General features: G+C 37.4%; 2 protein-coding genes across 2 annotated transcripts; one reads left to right on the top strand and one right to left on the bottom strand.

Annotated features, from left to right (window-relative positions):
* Positions 1-5,451: 5,451 nt before the first annotated feature.
* Positions 5,452-9,542, bottom strand: LOC112740901 (uncharacterized oxidoreductase At1g06690, chloroplastic). Its single transcript, XM_025789602.2, has 10 exons — positions 9,026-9,542; positions 8,103-8,194; positions 7,884-7,924; positions 7,629-7,793; positions 7,527-7,549; positions 7,342-7,413; positions 7,092-7,259; positions 6,758-6,840; positions 6,609-6,671; positions 5,452-5,796 (listed from the first exon to the last, which is right to left on the bottom strand). Exons 1-10 carry the CDS (start codon positions 9,231-9,233, stop codon positions 5,611-5,613), a joined length of 1,101 nt encoding a protein of 366 aa, XP_025645387.1. The 5' UTR covers positions 9,234-9,542; the 3' UTR covers positions 5,452-5,610.
* Positions 9,543-12,169: 2,627 nt separating this feature from the next.
* Positions 12,170-17,256, top strand: LOC140178399 (uncharacterized). The gene is made up of 5 exons (XM_072215318.1): positions 12,170-14,398; positions 14,564-15,159; positions 15,207-15,490; positions 16,055-16,389; positions 16,744-17,256. Exons 1-5 carry the CDS (start codon positions 12,170-12,172, stop codon positions 17,254-17,256), a joined length of 3,957 nt encoding a protein of 1,318 aa, XP_072071419.1.
* Positions 17,257-18,262: the final 1,006 nt, after the last annotated feature.

Below are 18,262 nucleotides of genomic sequence, written 5' to 3'. Positions count from 1 at the left end.
TAGAAATATTAATGATAGGTGGATGTAAATACTTTGGAGATTTAATTTTTGTGGATAATAAGACTAGAGTATCATGTATGGTAGAAATTTCATGATTAAATTTTGAATATATGTTATGATTAGGCTTTAATATTTTAGGATAAGATGGTCATCATTTTTGCTAAAGACGTACTTAAGTTTGGTTTAGTTCAATTTTTTGAAGAGGTGATTGGGCCTTTCAAAAAGTTCGTGTGCTTGTGTTTGCAGCTTTTAAAAGTTGTGGGTACTTTTAAAAGTAGTTAAAGGGGAGTTTTTTTAAAGTTAGTTTATAATTATTAAAATTAAAAAGTCTAATATAACCTCATATATTGATTAATATATAAATTTAATTCTTATATTAATGTCTATTATAATATTTTTAAATTTTAAAAATTATTTTACCAAATACACTTGTTATATTTGTGCTTATTAAAAGTCATTTTTAAATTAATTACTAAACACAGATGCTACAAATTTTAAAAAACTAAAAACTTTATCAAACTAAATCTTAATAAATTATAAGATTATGATTTTAACTATTATTTAATTATTTTTTTCAACGGGACATGAATAATTTAGAATTCTTTTAATATAGTTTTTTTGTCAATTATGTAAAGTTTATTCTAGATTTTAGTGAAAAATTACTATTATACAGTCGACCCAATGTATTACTAGCATGAAGAGACAATACGCTATGTTTCTAGACGACCAAATCATATCATATATGCAGGTTGCCATATTATACCTTTTTGTGAGACTCAACGACCACTGATTTAGCTTGGATGAACCGCTAATTAATACTTTTGTGAAAAGATGGCGTCTCGAGATGCATACTTTCATATGCCATTAGAGGAGTTCACCATTACAAGATGTAGCATACTAGCTAGGTCTTCCAATCAATATTGACTACATGAGTGGATGCCTGACAGACTTTGAGAGATTTATTGAGAACGCCCGACTTGCTTGGACTTGGTTCGAGGAGCTACTCGGTGTGTTAACTCATACAGATTGTATTGATAAGTTCACGGTGAAGTGCTAATGCTTTCTCCAGATACAAATGAAGAGACTATTAGGAGATATGTGAGGGCGTACATTATGATGTTGTTATCGACTTAGCTGTTTGGTGACAAGTTTGGGACACGTCTTCACATTCGGTGACTCAGCTAACTTATGTAGCTAGGCTGCAAGACTTAGGCAGATTTAGTTGGGGGCTCACACTCTTGCATGATTATATCGATGCTTATGTCATGTTGCCAATAAGAACGTCGTTAAGTTGGCATTTCCCTGCTTTCAAACCCATTGAGTTTGACGCATTTTATTGATCGTTGACGTCAAGATACTTATGTTTTCTAAGTGTGTTATGTCGGTTACTAGTCATTTCAATAACTTGTTATTGTCGATCTAATTTCTTGGATGGCAGGTGGTCAAGATATCAGTCAACCTTGAATGAAAAAGTGTGAGATATATTTTCAAAAGGAAAAGTTTAGGGGGCAGCAACTTTTGTATTTTTTGGCCAATACTTAACCATCAAAATAAAAGTGAGTGATTTTCCACCATTAGATGTAATCTCACACCATTAAAAACACTATTGATGGTCAATTGATGGTTACAAAACACCAAAATTGCTGGCCCCTAGCATTCCTCTTTTCAAAATATGTGAATGCTATTTTGAAGAGTTACATCTCTTCATAGAGTTGTGACTTATTTAAAAGTTATACCTGTTAAAAGGTTGCAACTATTTAAATAGTTATGTCTGTTAAAATGTTGTAACTATTTAAAAAGTTGTGTCTGTTGAGTACATAGCTGCATGTTGCATGTACTCCGTCTCTATAAATTTTCCTCATTTCATTATCATTGGATAATCCATCTCAACACTTTCTTTATGCACAAAAGAAAGAATAGAGAATATTATTCTATAAATTATCATTTAGTGTAAGGCTTGACTGTGTGAGTGTATAAACAAGTCAAGTGTTCTTCATTGTATCATACAGAAAATTCGCCAGTAATCTATTTTGCACACCATTGTAAATTGGTGGGGGCGAATTAAGCCTAAAGGAAAGTGTGTAACACACGCCTTGAAGAATTGCGCTATTTGATTCACTATCCCCTTCTCTCATAACTCACAATCTTTAGGCTTAATTATTCACCAATAAAACAAAAATGGCCGCTGCATAAATTAAGGAGATGACGTCGAATTTTGTCAAGTTAGAAAGATTTGATGGTGAAAATTTCATACGATGGCAAAAGAAGATGCATTTCCTTCTCACAACACTAAAAATGGCATATGTTCTTACCATACCAAGACCACCAGAAGTTGAAGGGGAGGCCGTTGCAGAAACACGAGCCAGGCAAAAATGGGACAACGATGACTATATATGCACTAGGCACATACTCAATGGCATGGCTAATGCATTGTTTGATGTCTACCAAAATGTTGGGAACGCAAAAGAACTATGGGACAAATTAGAGACAAAATATATGGCCAAGGACGCAACAAGTAAGAAATTTCTTATCACTCGCTTTAATAATTATAAGATGGTTGATGGTAGATCTGTCATGGAACAACGGTATGAAATTGAGCGTATTTTAAATAATTTTAAGCAACATAACATGCACATGGATGATACCATCATTGTATCTTCAATTATTAACAAACTCCCTCCATCATGGAAAGAATTCAAAAGAACTATGAAACATAGAAAGGATGATGTTTCTCTTGAGCAATTAAGTAATCACCTTCGTATTGAAGAGAGTATCGTAAACAAGACGATACTAAAGAGTAAAGTGCTCATGCTAATCTTCACGTAATGGAAGATGGAAAATCCAATAAGCCCAACAAGAAGAGATACCGAGATTTTAATAAATCTCAAGGTAACAATGGTGATTTCAGAAAGAAAAAAGAAAAAAAATTGTTTTCATTGTGGAAAACTAGGACATTTTAAGAAAGAATATCGTTTTTTAAGAAAAAAGAAAGAAAAGAACGACACAGCAATAAAAGATAATCTTATTGCTGTAATTTCTGAGATCAACATGATTAAAGACATTGGATCATGGTGGATAGATTCTGGTGCAACTCGATATGTATGCAAGAATAGAGATTTTTTCAAGACATTCAAAGAAGAGAATGGGACTATTCTGTACATGGAAAATGCATCAACTGTTCAAGTAATGGGCAAAGGAACGTTGGAACTTGAATTCACTTCTGGAAGAGTACTGACTCTTACTGATGTATATTATGTACCCGAAGTCAGAAAAAATTTAGTTTCTGTCCCTCTACTTAACAAGTATGGGTTTAAGTCTGTATTTGAAGGAGACAAATTTATTCTGTCTAAGGGTGGAGTGTTTGTGGGTAAAGGATATCTACGTGAGAATATGGTTAAATTGAATATTGTAAATAATAATAATAATAATAATAATAATAATGTTTCTGTTTTTATTTCTGAGTCCTTTGATTTATGGCATAATCGTTTAGGATATGATAAAATATGATCTTATTCCAAAATCAATTAAAAATTCAGATGTATGCACAACTTGTATGTTAACCAAAATAACAAGACTTCCTTTTCAAAGGGTACAAAGAAATTCAAAGTTATTAGAATTAGTCCATTATGATGTATGTGATTTGCATGGTTGGCCTACTATAGGTGGAAAGAAATATTTTGTAACTTTTATTGATGATTTTAATAGATATTGTTATATATATATTTGATGCATTCTAAAGATGAAGTTTTGGATAAATTTAAGATTTTTAAAACTGAAGTTGAATTACAACAAGAAACCTTTATTAAGTGTTTAAGGTCTAACCGTGGAAGAGAAAATTATAATCCTAGTTATTTTGAGTTCACTGTTATTATTCATCAAAGCACTGCAGAATTTGTTGCTTGGCAGCAGCAAGCAAAGAAATTGAATGGCTTAGAGATTTATTACATAAAATTTCAATTTGGCCAAAACTAATGGCACCAATTTCTATATATTGTGATAGCCAAGCAACATTATCAAAGGCTTATAAGCCAAGTTTATAATGGAAAATCTAGATACATTGGAGTAAGATATAACTATGTTAAAAACCTTATTGGTAATGGAGTTATATCTATAAATTTTATAAGGTCAGAACAAAATCTTGCAGATCCTTTGACGAAAGGATTGACAAGGGATTTGGTGTTTAAAACATCAAAAGGGATGAGACTAAAATCTGTATTTTAAATAATTACCAATGGTGGAAACCCAACTCACACTTGAGTAACATTAAGTCTTGAGTTCAATGCGGTAAAGTACACTATTAGAGTAATTACAAGTACTCATAATTATTTCTTTCATCCCAAGGTAAAAAGTACTTGGAACCATAATGGTATAAAGGAACAGGATGAGCTTTGCTCTTAATAGACCTATAGCAAGTATATTATTGTTAAAGTATTTAATTATGGGATATTTTTGATAGAGTCTACCTATATGAGTGTGAACTGAGGCCAGTTCTTAGAATTAAGATTTTACTCTTAAAACACTTACGAAAGGATACAAGACACAAGGCCATGTAGTATACTAAATGTGTCATATTAAATATAACATTTAAATGATACCGAAATTTTATGTGTCATCAGTGTACGCTTGTTCATATGAGTTAAATGGTTCAAAACTTGTCTACTATTTTAAATTCGGATGAATGAATACCACTGGTTACTAGGTAAAGTTTCAAATCGCAAGATACCTCTACTGAAAGCATAAAACTTCCAGAATGATAAGATTGAAAAGAAATTTTGAAAATGATGGGGGATTGTGAGATATATTTTCAAAATATGTGAAAAACTATTTTGAAGAGTTACATCTCTTCATAGAGTTGTGACTTATTCAAAAGTTATGCCTGTTAAAAAGTTGCAACTATTTGAATAGTTATGTCTGTTAAAAGATTGTAACTATTTGAAAAATTGTATCTGTTGAGTACGTAGTTGCATGTTGCATGTACTCCGTCTTTATAAATTTCCCTCATTTTATTATCACTGGATAATCCATCTCAACACTTTCTTTATGCGTAAAAGAAAGAATAGAGAATATTATTCTGTAAATTATCATTTAGTGTAAGGCTTGACTGTATGAGTGCATAAACAAGTCAAGTGTTCTTCATTGTATCCTACAAGAAATTCGCCAGTAACCCATTTTACACACCATTGTACATTGGTGAAAGTGAATTAAGCCTAAAAAAAAGTGTGTGTAACACACATTTTAAAGAATTGCGCTATTTGATTTACTATCTTCTTCTCTCATAACTCTAAAAAAGGACCCATAGCGATGCAGTGGAGGCTAAAGCTGGATTTTAATATTGATTTAGGCAAAACTGGTATTGATTTAGAAGTGGACAAAACACAGTCATATTGATAACTCAACAGAAGCTATATATCCTAACAAAATTGTACAGTAACATGTATGAAGCTAACGGTATAATTAAAATTTTGCTGTTATTATTTCACAAATTAAGAATTGTACTAGTTTATTGTATTATTTTCTAAATATACGTGCTTGTTTATTTTTTGCAGGGCTATAACTTTACAATTGGTTTTGGAGCCATATGGTGCAATAACAAAGCGCTTAACTATAATTTCAGAGGTTTTCAACAGGGAAACCAACGACAGGCCCAATTTCTGAAGCCAAACTTCGAAGCTCAGCCACCTCGTCATCACTGAGTCTCCATCCAAGAGCACCTCTGAATTCCTCAGCTTGTTCGGCTGTTTTGGCTCCGGGTATCGGCACCACATTGCCCTGTGTTATCAGCCAGTTCAGAGATACCTGACAAAACAAATAAAAAACCTTTTCGCTTTATCAAGATTACGGAGCACAAGCTCAAGCCACAAAACACAACAAATAAGGACCAAAACTAAAAACCAAGTATTTTATAAGAACCAAAAACTTATTTAAGCCTAATAGATATTTTAGTTAAATTAAAATTAAGGACCTATGAAGCACGGATACTTCGCTAAGTTGTCGTGTTCTCTGCTTGCTTGCAGTATCCAACGGTATCTTAATAAAAAATAAAAAATTCTTCTTCGGACACGTTTGGACACACCTTAAATACCATAATGTGTTAGCGTATCCACCTTTATTCTTAACTTGTATTCTTGAAATAAATTTAAAAATAGTATATATTATTATTTATTAAAATAAGATATTAAAAATAATTAAAAAAATTAATTTATGTTTTAGTATCAATAAAATATCAAAATACCATTACGATTTATCTAAAAAATACTTTATATTTTATATATATGTGTCCCTGTATCTTATAAGATTTTAAAATTCGTGCGTCGGTGTGTCCTGTGTCGTATCGTGTCCCGTGTTCGTACATCATAAGGACTATTGCCCACGTATAATGCAAATATGCAATACCACAATTTGCTAGCAACGTGCATTTTGTATTGATGAAATTAAATTCACAGTTCTTAAGGGTCAAGAAAGAAAATTATATATTGATGCCATTAATTTTCCATCTTCAGGTTCAATAATAGCATATTAACTGTTATAGCATCTTCATGAATTTGTCAAATCAGGCTATACCATTAGTCAAATGTTCAAGTTATATAATGGAAAAGAATAGTTTGAACCTGTGTAGAAGTTTTATCATACTTCTTTCCTATTTCAGCGATCCTATTCAGCAAAGGTTGAAGCTACAAAATCAAGAAAACACATTAGTTATAAAGTAAATGTGACTACAAATGATTAGATCTAGAATTTGAAGAAAGGTCCCCCCCACCCTTGTTAGAAACTCCGGAGTATAAATTCTACTTCGAGGCCCACTTGGGGGTTTATCCGGCGTATACTTTCCAGTAAGAACACCTGCTTAAGATAGAGATACTGCATAATCTTTTACAGCAATTTTGTTATGAATTCTTGGCATAATAGAGATTAATTTTGATGCACTGACATTCGTGCAATCACATCCGTTTTTTTGGATGACCATTCACGTGGTCCATGTGAAAAGTAGTTATTTTTACTGGCATTACGTAATTGGATGCATGTGTAAAACTACTTTACACTGACAGTGCATAAAAAATATAACAAACATACTACGATAATGAAGAGTTAACCTTGAGCAATTGGTGAATAGGCAATCAATGTGATCCCAAGTTCATCACAGGCAGCCTTTACACCCTTTTCTTCCGGGGCTCGATAAATGAGGCTGTAGTTTACTTGGTTTGAAGCCAATGGAATACCTCTCTTCTTGAGCTTCTCGAAAGCCTCCCGGAGTCGTTTTTCTATCCAGGGTATTCAGATCTCAGATAGAAAATAAACAAGTATATTCAATGCAAAAGAAACCAACATTCTTTGCAGAATTACCGCTATAGTTCGAAACACCAACAGCCTTCACAAGCCCCTTCTCGACAGCATCACCGAGACCATCAATATACCCTGAAAAGTAATTCATAGGTGAACTAAGCTTTCTCTTGATCCGATCTTGAATAAGTTCCATTAACCATATGAAATGAATGGTTTGAGGAAATAATTTTGCTACACTTGACCACCTTCATTTCCCCACACACCAGGCCTGAAAAACAGCACATTACATTGTTAACAAAGATTATTGCACAAAAACAGTTTCATTTAACGGTCTTAGAAGTACAGACCAATGAAGCTGATAAAGATCCACGGAATCAAGTCCTAGTCGACAAAGGGAATCTTTAAGAGCAGAGAGAACGCTTTGCCGGCCGAATCTCCATGGTAGCGCAGCAAACTTAGTTGCAACTGCAATCTCAACATCTGGATCCTTTTCTTTTCGTTCCTTAATAAATCTTTAGATAACAAACAAATAGATGCAGAAAATTTTGCTTATTCCTTCAATACTGCATATGAAAATCATGTAAATATTTTAAAGCTCATACCTTCCAAGAAGAACCTCTGAATTTACAGCACCTAGAGCCAGCTGAAACAAAGAACACAGTTTATTAACATCAACTGATATTTGTCAAAGTACTTAGATTTATGAGATGGTTTACGATATTGATAGGGCACGAAATTATTGTTGATACATGCAACTAAGGACATCTTATGAGAAGAGGCTTGGCAATTACTGAAGAAAGCTAGATGAGTCAAAGACTCACCCCAGAACCGTAGACTTCAGCAGTGTCGAAAAAGGTTACACCGCCGTCAATACTGGCGTTAAAAGCATCTCTAGCAGCCTTCTCCTTCCTATCTGCAACACCCATGAACAAAAGATGAGTAGATTCTTAATCTCAAAGCGTATATTTAGTAACTATTCCATCCAATTTCAAAGATAACATATATTTTCATACAACAAAAACCTCTTTTTGCAGCCTTAACATCCTTATATGCATTGAAAGAGTCTACCTAGTTCCAATGTTTACCATATAAACCTAACTACCTAAACTTCCTAAAACAAAAAATCCTATGCCGCTATCCAATGGAAATTACTACTCACCAATGCTTGACAGCCAAATTTGTTTGAATATTTGACAATTTAACAATAACAACTTTTTAGAAGTTACTAGGAAAAGCTTTTGCAATCATCAAAAATTGAATATATCGAACAACTTTTTTAATCAAGAATTGGTGCCAAATAAAATATTCATGAATTGTCTATTAAATAAAATATTTTTATAGTTTCTATTCAAATACAATAGATGCACTCTACAGTACATATCAAAGTTGTATAGAGAGAGTATAGATTCTTTTTGTGGCTATTTTTGATTGTGCGAAAAAACTTTCTTCTAGGGCTTGAACTTGTTAATAGTACTATTTGATTCCATAAAAAGAAATATCTGTCAGCGTATAATTCACCAAAGGAAAAATCTACAAGGCCAGCAACTTTATCAAATTCTGGCGAGCATGTAACCATCAAAGAAGAGTAAGCCATTAGATGAAATCTCACACTAATCTCACACCATTCAAAATCTCATTAATGGCTATTTGATGGCTATAAATCCCAAAAGTTGCTGGCCCTAACATTCCTCCCAAATATTTCTAACACAAAAGCAATTCTTTAAAAAGAGAGAGATATTATTACCATTCCAGTCAAAATTGTTCCAGTAAGTAGTATCTCCCCATGACCAAGCTCCAATTCCAAGTGTTGTGACCTTCAAACCAGAGGCACCCAAATTGACCTTGTCTTCCACTCTCTTCACAGTCGCAGAACTCTCCCACTCCGATGCAACACTCCTTATTCTTGAATGACCCACCAGAGTAAAACCAGCACTGCTTATATGCAATGACATGAGTCTAAATAAATTAATAAATAAAATGAAACTAACTGACTAATATTTATGAATATAACAAAAAAACAGCTATGTATGTTTGTTATAATATGAATGAGAGGATCCAATTCTTTTGTTCGATCGAAAGTTCAAACAGCAGATAAAAAATTTGCGGCACAGGTTCTTGCAGACGGACGCGGATTCGTTGCTCCACGACATTTCTGTGAGTAACGTTCTTCACGGTGTATATAATGACCATAATGTCCCTCCGTCGCCCCATGTGACCATAATCCCTCCATGTTTTTTTAATAAATTAAAAGTCAAATTTTTAAAAGGTTAAGTATGATTTAAATCTCTAAAATAGAGGTTATAAATTTTTTTTATTTTTTATTTTCTATAAAATAATCTCAAATATTTAACTTAATTTTAAAATTATTTTTTATTAAATTTTTAATTTTTATTCTAAAAATATTCTTAACTAAAAAAATATTAAAAAAAGAAAAAAAAGAGGGGAAGGAAAAAGGGTATTAGCTGGAAGGGGGGTGGGGTTTTAATTGAGCGAAGAAGAGGGGGAAGGGAAGGAGAAGGGCCACCGCTGCTGCTCTTCGTTGTCGCCGCTTTTGCTCCTAGTCGTTCGGTCCTCGCCATTGGATCTCACTGCAAGGGTGGACGTCGCGAGCCGTTTCTGCTCCTCCTCCTTGCCCTTGCCGATGTTGTCACCTCGCCCTTGCTGTCGTCTCACCGCACCTCCTCCTCGCCACGCACCTCGTTTCGTCGTTTGTTTTGGTAATTATATTTATGAATTTTTTGTTCTTGTAATTGGAGGTGAATTTGGGGATTTCTGATTATTGTAGTTGCATATGAGTTTTATTAATGAAAGAGGAAGAATTTTAATTTTGAGTTTTGTTAATGGTTCTAAGTTTTGATGATGATAATAATGATGATTTTTTTGTTTTTCTGAGTTCTGCGTTTTGATGATGATGACGATAATGATGATGATATGATGATGATGATAATGATTTTCTGAGTTCTGGGTGGGGTGATGCAGATGGTGATGGAGTGGTAGTGAGTGGGGATGATTGTGGTGGGTTTTGAGTTCTAATGTTTCTTCTTATAATTTCATTATCCATTGTTGTTGTTGTTGTTGTTCGTCTTATGTTTCTTCTTATGCTTCAGGTTTATTTTGGGAAAAAAGAGGGAAGGTTATTTTCGTCCGAAGGACAATTTTAAAATTAAGTTAAATCTTAGAACCATTTTATAGGTAAAAAAAGGTTGGAGACGAAAAAAATTTTCAACCTCTATTTTGAAGACCAAAACCGTACTTAACTTTTTTTAAAACGTTTTAATTATTAATTTATCAGTTTAAAAATTTAACCATTTTAATTGTAAGTTATAATAAAATAATTTTATAAAATTATAATTAAAAATAATTTATTATATTGTCATAAAAAAAGAATAATATACGGTTATTAAATGATATAAATTAAAAATGCAAAAAATATAAATATATTTTAATATGTTTAATTTTTAATTACATATATATTATTTGTTATATTATATTTTATTTGTTATACAATGATTAATAATTAACAATTAAAAAATAATAAAACTTATCAGTTTAATCAAATTTTAATTTTTGCATTTTATTTTTTTGAACGTAAAGTTATTTTATATCCATTTAATATATATATATATATTATAATAAATATATTAAACTAATATATTAATAATAAGCCTAATTTATAATAAAAACAAATAATAAATTTTATCAAAAAATGAAACAAATATTTTAAATAAGAAAAAAATATTTTAAACAAGAAAAAAATAGGCCTTTCTGATCACTATTTTATCACTGGCATTGTAAATGACTGGAAATGGCAGGGCAAAGACGAGTAGGAGCGAAAGAAGCTAACTCGAATGATTACGCGCATTAGCTATCAAGCCAAGAAGCAAGCCAAGCAAGGTATGAAATTTGTCCGTAACCCAGCAGCTTTTTCTTTCCCGTGTTAGGAGGCGCTATCTAGGTACCAATAAGTCTATTGTCTCCCCACCCACAGGGGGTAAGGAACTGGGACGGAATGTTTCATTCGCTGAAAAACAGCACCGAAAATAGAATAATAACCCTCTTCCTATGCAGTTAGCTCGACTCCAGGTATAGCTCTTAATAGGCATGTAGCCGTAAGTTAAAAAGTGGAAAAAGTTTTTATGCACCGGGACTTTTGAGAGTTTAGAATGCGAGCCACGTGCTTTAATATAGATTATTTATATTAATTTTATATATATATATTTATTTTTTGGAAGAAAGAAGCTCAACACTCAAGATGGAGTATACATAGTGATACGTCACCCACATCCTCGGTCGCCCGGAATACTCGGCACGCAAATATCTGAGGCTGGCGTCACATCAAACAAACTCGAAACAAGAGCAGGTAAGCTCTGCCTCACCTGTCCGAATAAATAGACACGTGCATCATAAAGCTCGGTCCCGCATCAGCCACCCAAAATACTCGGTACGTGAGCAGATAAGCTCGGCCTCGCCCATTCGAAGAAATAGGAAACGTGCTCAACAAAACAGAAGATCATAACCAACCTACAAACTAGGACTTATCCACTAACGGGTAGAAACCAACTCCTATAAAACCTAGCTAATATGCTCGGCTAGGTCTCAGGTTCTATCACTCTCATTCTTCTACTTTTACTCTTAACTCACTCACTGAGAACCATTACTGACTTGAGCGTCGGAGTATCTTGTGCAGGTATTCCCGCCGCGGTGTTTGACTTCGGCCGACGTAAAGCTCTTCCTCCTTGGTGGTGACTCACTCGGAAGCGCTTAAGCTCGGCCTCCCTAGTGTTCGGACGAACCACTTGGCGCCCACCGTGGGGCCGAATACGTCTAACCCCACTTTTTCCTTCGTTTAGTCTTCTACTCTATTTTGCAGGATTCCCGATCCTCGAACATGGCTGACAAGGAAAACCCACAACTCTCACAGGACGACCTCCTGGCTCAAATCGCCGAGCTTCAGGCGGAAGTACGAAGGATAGCCGAGCTGTCTACACAGAACAATGGAGAAACCTCCAAAAGCTCGGCTCAAGGCACTACAGACCCATTGAACATCATCCCGCCAAAGGAGAAGCTCACCCTCGACAACCCTTTCTCCGAGGAGATCACAAATTACCAGATGCCAAAAAACTTTACACTGCCCACCGCACTAGAGCCATACAAGGGTTTCGGCGACCCCCGAGCCCACGTGAAGAAGTTCCAATCAATGATGTTCTTCAACGGCCCTAACAATGAGCCCGTTCTCTGCCGAGCATTCCCCACATACCTAGATGGTGCTGCGTTACTTTGGTTTTCTAAACTCTCTGCAGGTTCGATTTCCTCCTTTGAAGACCTCGCCAGATCATTCATTGATTATTTCGCTGCATCAAGGATCTACGTACATGGCTCGGACTATCTCGGCACCATCAAACAAGGTCAGCACGAAAGCCTGAAAGACTACATGACCAGATTCGCTGACGCCACTATGGAGATCCAAGACTTGGACCCAGCCGTTCACCTGCACGCTCTCAAGGCCGGCCTCAGGCCTGGCAAGTTCCGGGAGACCATTGCCATAACAAAGCCAAAGACGCTAGAGGAATTCCGAGAAAGGGCGGCGGGTCAAATGGAGATCGAAGAACTCCGAGAAGCCCAAAAATCGGACAAACAACCACATCGGAGAGATGAAGAAAGAAATTTCAGATCGCCAGGCAACAGGGACACTAAGAAACCTTCCAAGCCCGCGTCAAAGTACAACACATACACCAGATTCAATACCAGAAGAGAGAACATCATCAGAGAGATCCTTAACGCCAAAATCATAAAGCCACCAGCCCGAGCAGGAAACTACCAGGATCAAAGGTTCGTGGACAAGACAAAACATTGTGCCTTCCACCGGAAGTTTGGTCACACTACGGACGACTGCATCGTCGCGAAGGACCTCCTGGAAAGGTTAGCACGCCAAGGGCTCCTGGACAAATATGTCAAAACCCGGAAGGGCAGAGGAGGAAACTCGGACAGGGTAGAGCATAAGCAAGCAATGCCCAGCGACAAAAAAGAGAGGACGACTCCTGATCCACCAAGAGGAGTCATTAACCACATATCAGGGGGATTTGCAGGCGGAGGAGAAACAAGCTCGGCCAGAAAGCGAAGTTACAGAGCAATGCTAGCAATCGAAGGAACCATACAACCAAGGAAGGACAAAGAGCCAGATGTTACAATATCCTTCAACCAAGCAGACTTCAAATCGGCAAGCCCTAACCTCGACGACCCCGTGGTAATTTCCATCCAGACCGGAGAACTGTTGGTAAGAAAAACATTGTTGGATCCAGGTAGTAGTGCTGATGTTTTATTTTACTCTACTTTTACAAAAATAAAATTATCAGAAAAATTGATACAACCCTCCTCCGGAGAACTAATTGGGTTCTCCGGAGAGAGAGTCCCCATCATGGGACACATATGGCTAAAGACCACAATGGGAGAAATCCCTATGTCAAAGTCAATTGATATCCAATACCTGATAGTAAACTGTTACAGCCCTTACAATATTATACTTGGGAGACCCGCCCTGAATATATTCAGGGCAGTGGTGTCCACATTACACCTGTGTGTCAAGTTCCCAGTGCAGGAAAACAAGATCGCCACGGTATATGCCGATCATCAAGAAGCTCGGCAATGCTACAACGCCGGCTTAAAACCAGTTCAAACAAAACATGTAGCTCGGCCCCAGGTTCAAGCAATCCACACGTCTGCCAACACAGCGACACTAGCCGATCTTGACCCAAGGGAAGACCTCGGCGAAAGACCTCGGCCAATGGACAATCTTCAACAAGTAACACTAACAGCAGACGACAAACAATGCACATATGTTGGAGAAGCATTAGAAGGGGCAGACCGAGCAAGACTCATTCACATACTACGTGAGAACGCCGACCTTTTCGCATGGACACCAGATGACATGCCCGGAATAAACCCAGAAGTCATCTGCCATAAGCTAGCAATCGACAAAACAATCCGACCAGTTGCACAGAAGAAAAGGAACCTCGGAGAGGAGAAAAAACAAGCAGCACTTGAAGAAACCCAGAAGCTCCTCAATGCAGGCTTTATCAGAGAAATTCGCTTTACCACATGGTTGTCCAACGTGGTAATGGTAAGGAAGAGCTCAGGTAAATGGCGCATGTGCGTCGACTTTACAAACTTAAATAAAGCTTGTCCTAAAGATGCATACCCATTGCCTTGCATTGATAAATTAGTTGATAACGCCTCTGGTTTCAAAGCTTTGAGTTTTATGGATGCATACTCTGGCTATAACCAGATTCTAATGCACCCAGAAGACCAAAGCAAAACAGCTTTTATAACAGAACATGGGAATTTTTGTTACAAGGTAATGCCCTTTGGCCTAAAGAATGCAGGTGCAACATATCAGAGGCTAATGGACAAGGTATTCCAACAACAGATAGGCCGCAATATGGAGGTCTATGTAGATGACATGGTAGCAAAAACGCATATGCAGGGGTCACACTATGACGACTTAGCAGAAATCTTCAGACAACTCGGAACATATAACATGAGACTCAATCCAGACAAATGTGCGTTCGGAGTACAAGGAGGGAAGTTCCTGGGATTCATGTTAACATCTCGAGGCATCGAGGCCAACCCAGAAAAGTGCAAGGCCGTACTTAACATGACAAGCCCAAAAACGATAAAGGAAGTCCAGCAACTTGCAGGACGAATAGCTGTCCTGTCACGTTTCCTGCCTGCAGTGGCAAACCGATCTTATCACTTTTTCCAGACATTCTCTAAAGGCAGGAAGTTCAACTGGACAGACGAATGCGAAAATGCTTTCACCGAACTTAAACAACACTTGACATCACCACCAATCCTCCAAAGACCAGAGACAGGTAACCCACTGTACTTATACCTATCAGTATCTAACCATGCTATAAGCTCGGTTTTAGTAATAGAAACAGGAAGAAAGCAAAGCCCAGTATACTTCATCAGCAGGGTGCTATAGCCAACAGAAACAAGGTACCCGAAGATAGAACAACTGGCACTAGCACTAATTACCACAGCAAGAAGACTGCGGCACTATTTTCAGAGCCACACAATCATAGTACGAACAGACCAACCGCTAAGGCAGATATTAACCAGACCCGAGCTCGCCGGCAGATTGATAAAATGGTCGGTCGAGCTCTCCGAGTTCGACATCCAGTACGAATCAAGAAAAACACTGAAGTCGCAGGTGCTAGCCGACTTTATATCGGAGATGACTAATGACACACACAATACAGAGGTCAGTTGGAGCATACATGTGGATGGAGCGTCAAACAGAGAAGGCAGTGGGGCAGGGATACTACTAAAAGAAGGAGACAAAGTGATGGCCGAGCAGTCACTACAATTCCGCTTCAACGCAAGCAACAATCAGGCAGAATATGAGGCCCTACTTGTGGGACTAAAGCTCGCCCTACAACTACAAATACCTCGAATAAAGCCTACTGCAACTCTTCATTAGTGGTACATCAAATAAAGGGCGAATTCCAGGTAAAAGATCCTTTGTTAGAGAAATATTGGCTCATAACAAAGGATCTAATTTCAAAATTTAAAGAATTTGATATTATCCATGTAAACCGAGAACAAAACACCAGGGCCGATGTGTTATCTAAGTTAGCCACAACTCGGCAAGCCGAAAACACATCGGCACTGACCCAGCTAACACTTGACAAACCGAGTTTTGAGCAGGATACAATTTTGAGTATTACACAGGTCCCAGATTGGCGAATACCTTTTCTCGATTACATCAATACAGGCACCATTCCAAATGATGAGCCAAACTTACCGCTCTTCCGAAGAAGAGCAAGTTTCTATACAATACTCGGAAACACCCTATACAGGCGAGGACATTCACAACCACTACTCAAGTGCATCAGCAACAAGGAGGCCGAGGAAGTTATGGCTGAAACGCATGAAGGAGTCTGTGGCAACCATATCGGCGGCCAAGCATTAGCAGCAAAGATTCTGCGAACAGGATACTATTGGCCGACGATAAAACGGGACTGCATCAATAAAGTAAAGGCATGCGATAATTGTCAAAAGCACGCCACCCTCTCAAAGACCCCGGCCGAGGAGCTCCATACCATAGAGGTAAGCTGGCCTTTCGATAGGTGGGGATTGGATATCCTCGGACCCTTTCCGAAAGCGCCAGGCCAGGTAAAGTTCCTCTTAGTGTCAATTGACTATTTCTCTAAGTGGATAGAAGCACAACCACTAGTGCACATAACAGCAGAAAAAGTGCGATCTTTTCTATGGAAAAATATCATATGCAGATTCGTTATCCCAAGAGAAATAATCTCGGATAACGGGAGACAATTTACAGACCACAAGCTCGGCACCTTTCTGACAAATTTTAACATCAAACATCACTTCAGCTCAGTAGAGCACCCGCAGACTAACGGACAAGTTGAATCAGCTAACAGAATTATCTTGCAGTGATTAAAGAAAAAGCTCGGGGAAGCTAAAGAAGAGTGGGCCAATCTCATTCCAGAAATTCTATGGAGTTACAACACCAGCATTCAATCTGCCACAGGGGAAACTCCCTTCAAATTGGTATATGGCGCAGAAGCGCTCATTCCAGTAGAGGTCAGCATCCCAACGTTAAGAACCGAGCTCTATAATCAACCAAATAATCAACAAGCTCGGACAGCCGAATTGGACCTTGTAGAAGAAGAAAGGGACATTTCCGCCATAAAACAACGAGCCAGAAAACAATACCTAGAGCTAAGACACAACAAAAGAGTAGTACACAGATCCTTCAACAATGGAGACCTCATACTTAGACGAACAGAAGATGCTCGGAAACCGTCATCACATGGCAAATTAGCTGCAAATTGGGAAGGACCTTTCCGAGTCCTTCAAAACCTCGGAAAGGGGGCTTACAAATTAGAAACACTTAGAGGAGAACAACTTCCAGGAACATGGAACGTCTCCTCTCTAAAGGAATATAAGTCATGACATAGCCTGTATAATAGCGAATGATGGTACTCTTTTTCCCTCCGAAGGTTTTTTCCCAAAACGCAAGGGTTTTACTCGGAAAGGGTTTTAATGAGGCCGGACGCAACAAATCATTGTACCCATACAACTTAATGTGCAACCAAAACAGTTCTCATTTTGACAGTTAGCATACATTTCAGTTAGAAAACACTTCAAATTATCCGAGCATAATCCTCGGAACCCTAACATCATGAGCCAAGCTTATTCCTCGGAAAACCTCCACCACAAAAACAAGTCAAAGTTTTTCCCAATGAACAAACTAATCCGAGCTTCATACTCGGAATTCTAAATGCGCATACCGAGCATAATACTCGGAAAAAATACAACAAACGTCAAACTATTTAAACAAGTCTCAAGGGATCACTCTACCACAACCCTTATATTAGAGCTACTGCTCTCTTTACCAACAATCAAGAAACAGTTGCAACTGTCACTAACGCAAACACACACATAATTGCAATCACGATTCTCATCACTTTGTAGAAATATCATATTTCATAAAGCTAAAACAGTCATTACCAAACCGAGCCGCTCGGAGGCCAAAATACCACTACTAACGATAAAACTAGAGATTGTTCAAACAAAACAGTCACAAGTCCAGAAACCAATACACCATGCACAGAGCTTACAAAAGAAAGCATAAATTAACAGCCTAATCTGCCTTATCACCGATACTAGACTCCCCACTACTATCTGAAGCAGCAGCCTCATCATCCACAAGCTGCCCATTCACAACTACTTTAGTCGCATCAAGCATGTCCGCATCCGACCCAGGAAACAACACCCGCACTTGTGAAACAGCGCACTCGAAGCCTTGTGCATATGACTCGTAGACCTCAGTCTGCAACTCCTTCACTCTTGACCCCAAGCGATCATTCTCGGCCTTAACGGTCTTCACCTCCTCTACAGAAGAAAGGTGAAGACGTTTTTCCTCAGCAAGCTCGGATTCTTTCAACTGTAACGAGGA

Source organism: Arachis hypogaea, chromosome 14 (assembly GCF_003086295.3).
Source record: "Arachis hypogaea cultivar Tifrunner chromosome 14, arahy.Tifrunner.gnm2.J5K5, whole genome shotgun sequence".
NCBI classification, from domain to species: Eukaryota; Viridiplantae; Streptophyta; class Magnoliopsida; order Fabales; family Fabaceae; genus Arachis; species Arachis hypogaea.
This window is presented reverse-complemented; position numbering and strand designations above follow the sequence as displayed.

Excerpts from the sequence above, each read along its gene's own strand:
- LOC112740901 (XM_025789602.2), bottom strand. The coding sequence starts at position 9,233 with ATGTCATTGCATATAAGCAGTGCTGGTTTTACTCTGGTGGGTCATTCA. Across the intron at positions 7,794-7,883 it reads TCAGAGGTTCTTCTTGGAAG|ATTTATTAAGGAACGAAAAG; the intron begins GTATGAGCTTTA and ends TGTTATCTAAAG. Across the intron at positions 5,797-6,608 it reads ATGATAAAACTTCTACACAG|GTATCTCTGAACTGGCTGAT; the intron begins GTTCAAACTATT and ends TTGTTTTGTCAG.
- LOC140178399 (XM_072215318.1), top strand. The coding sequence starts at position 12,170 with ATGGCTGACAAGGAAAACCCACAACTCTCACAGGACGACCTCCTGGCT. Across the intron at positions 14,399-14,563 it reads GGTTGTCCAACGTGGTAATG|ATTCTAATGCACCCAGAAGA; the intron begins GTAAGGAAGAGC and ends GGCTATAACCAG. Across the intron at positions 15,491-16,054 it reads GAAAAACACTGAAGTCGCAG|GCACCATTCCAAATGATGAG; the intron begins GTGCTAGCCGAC and ends ACATCAATACAG.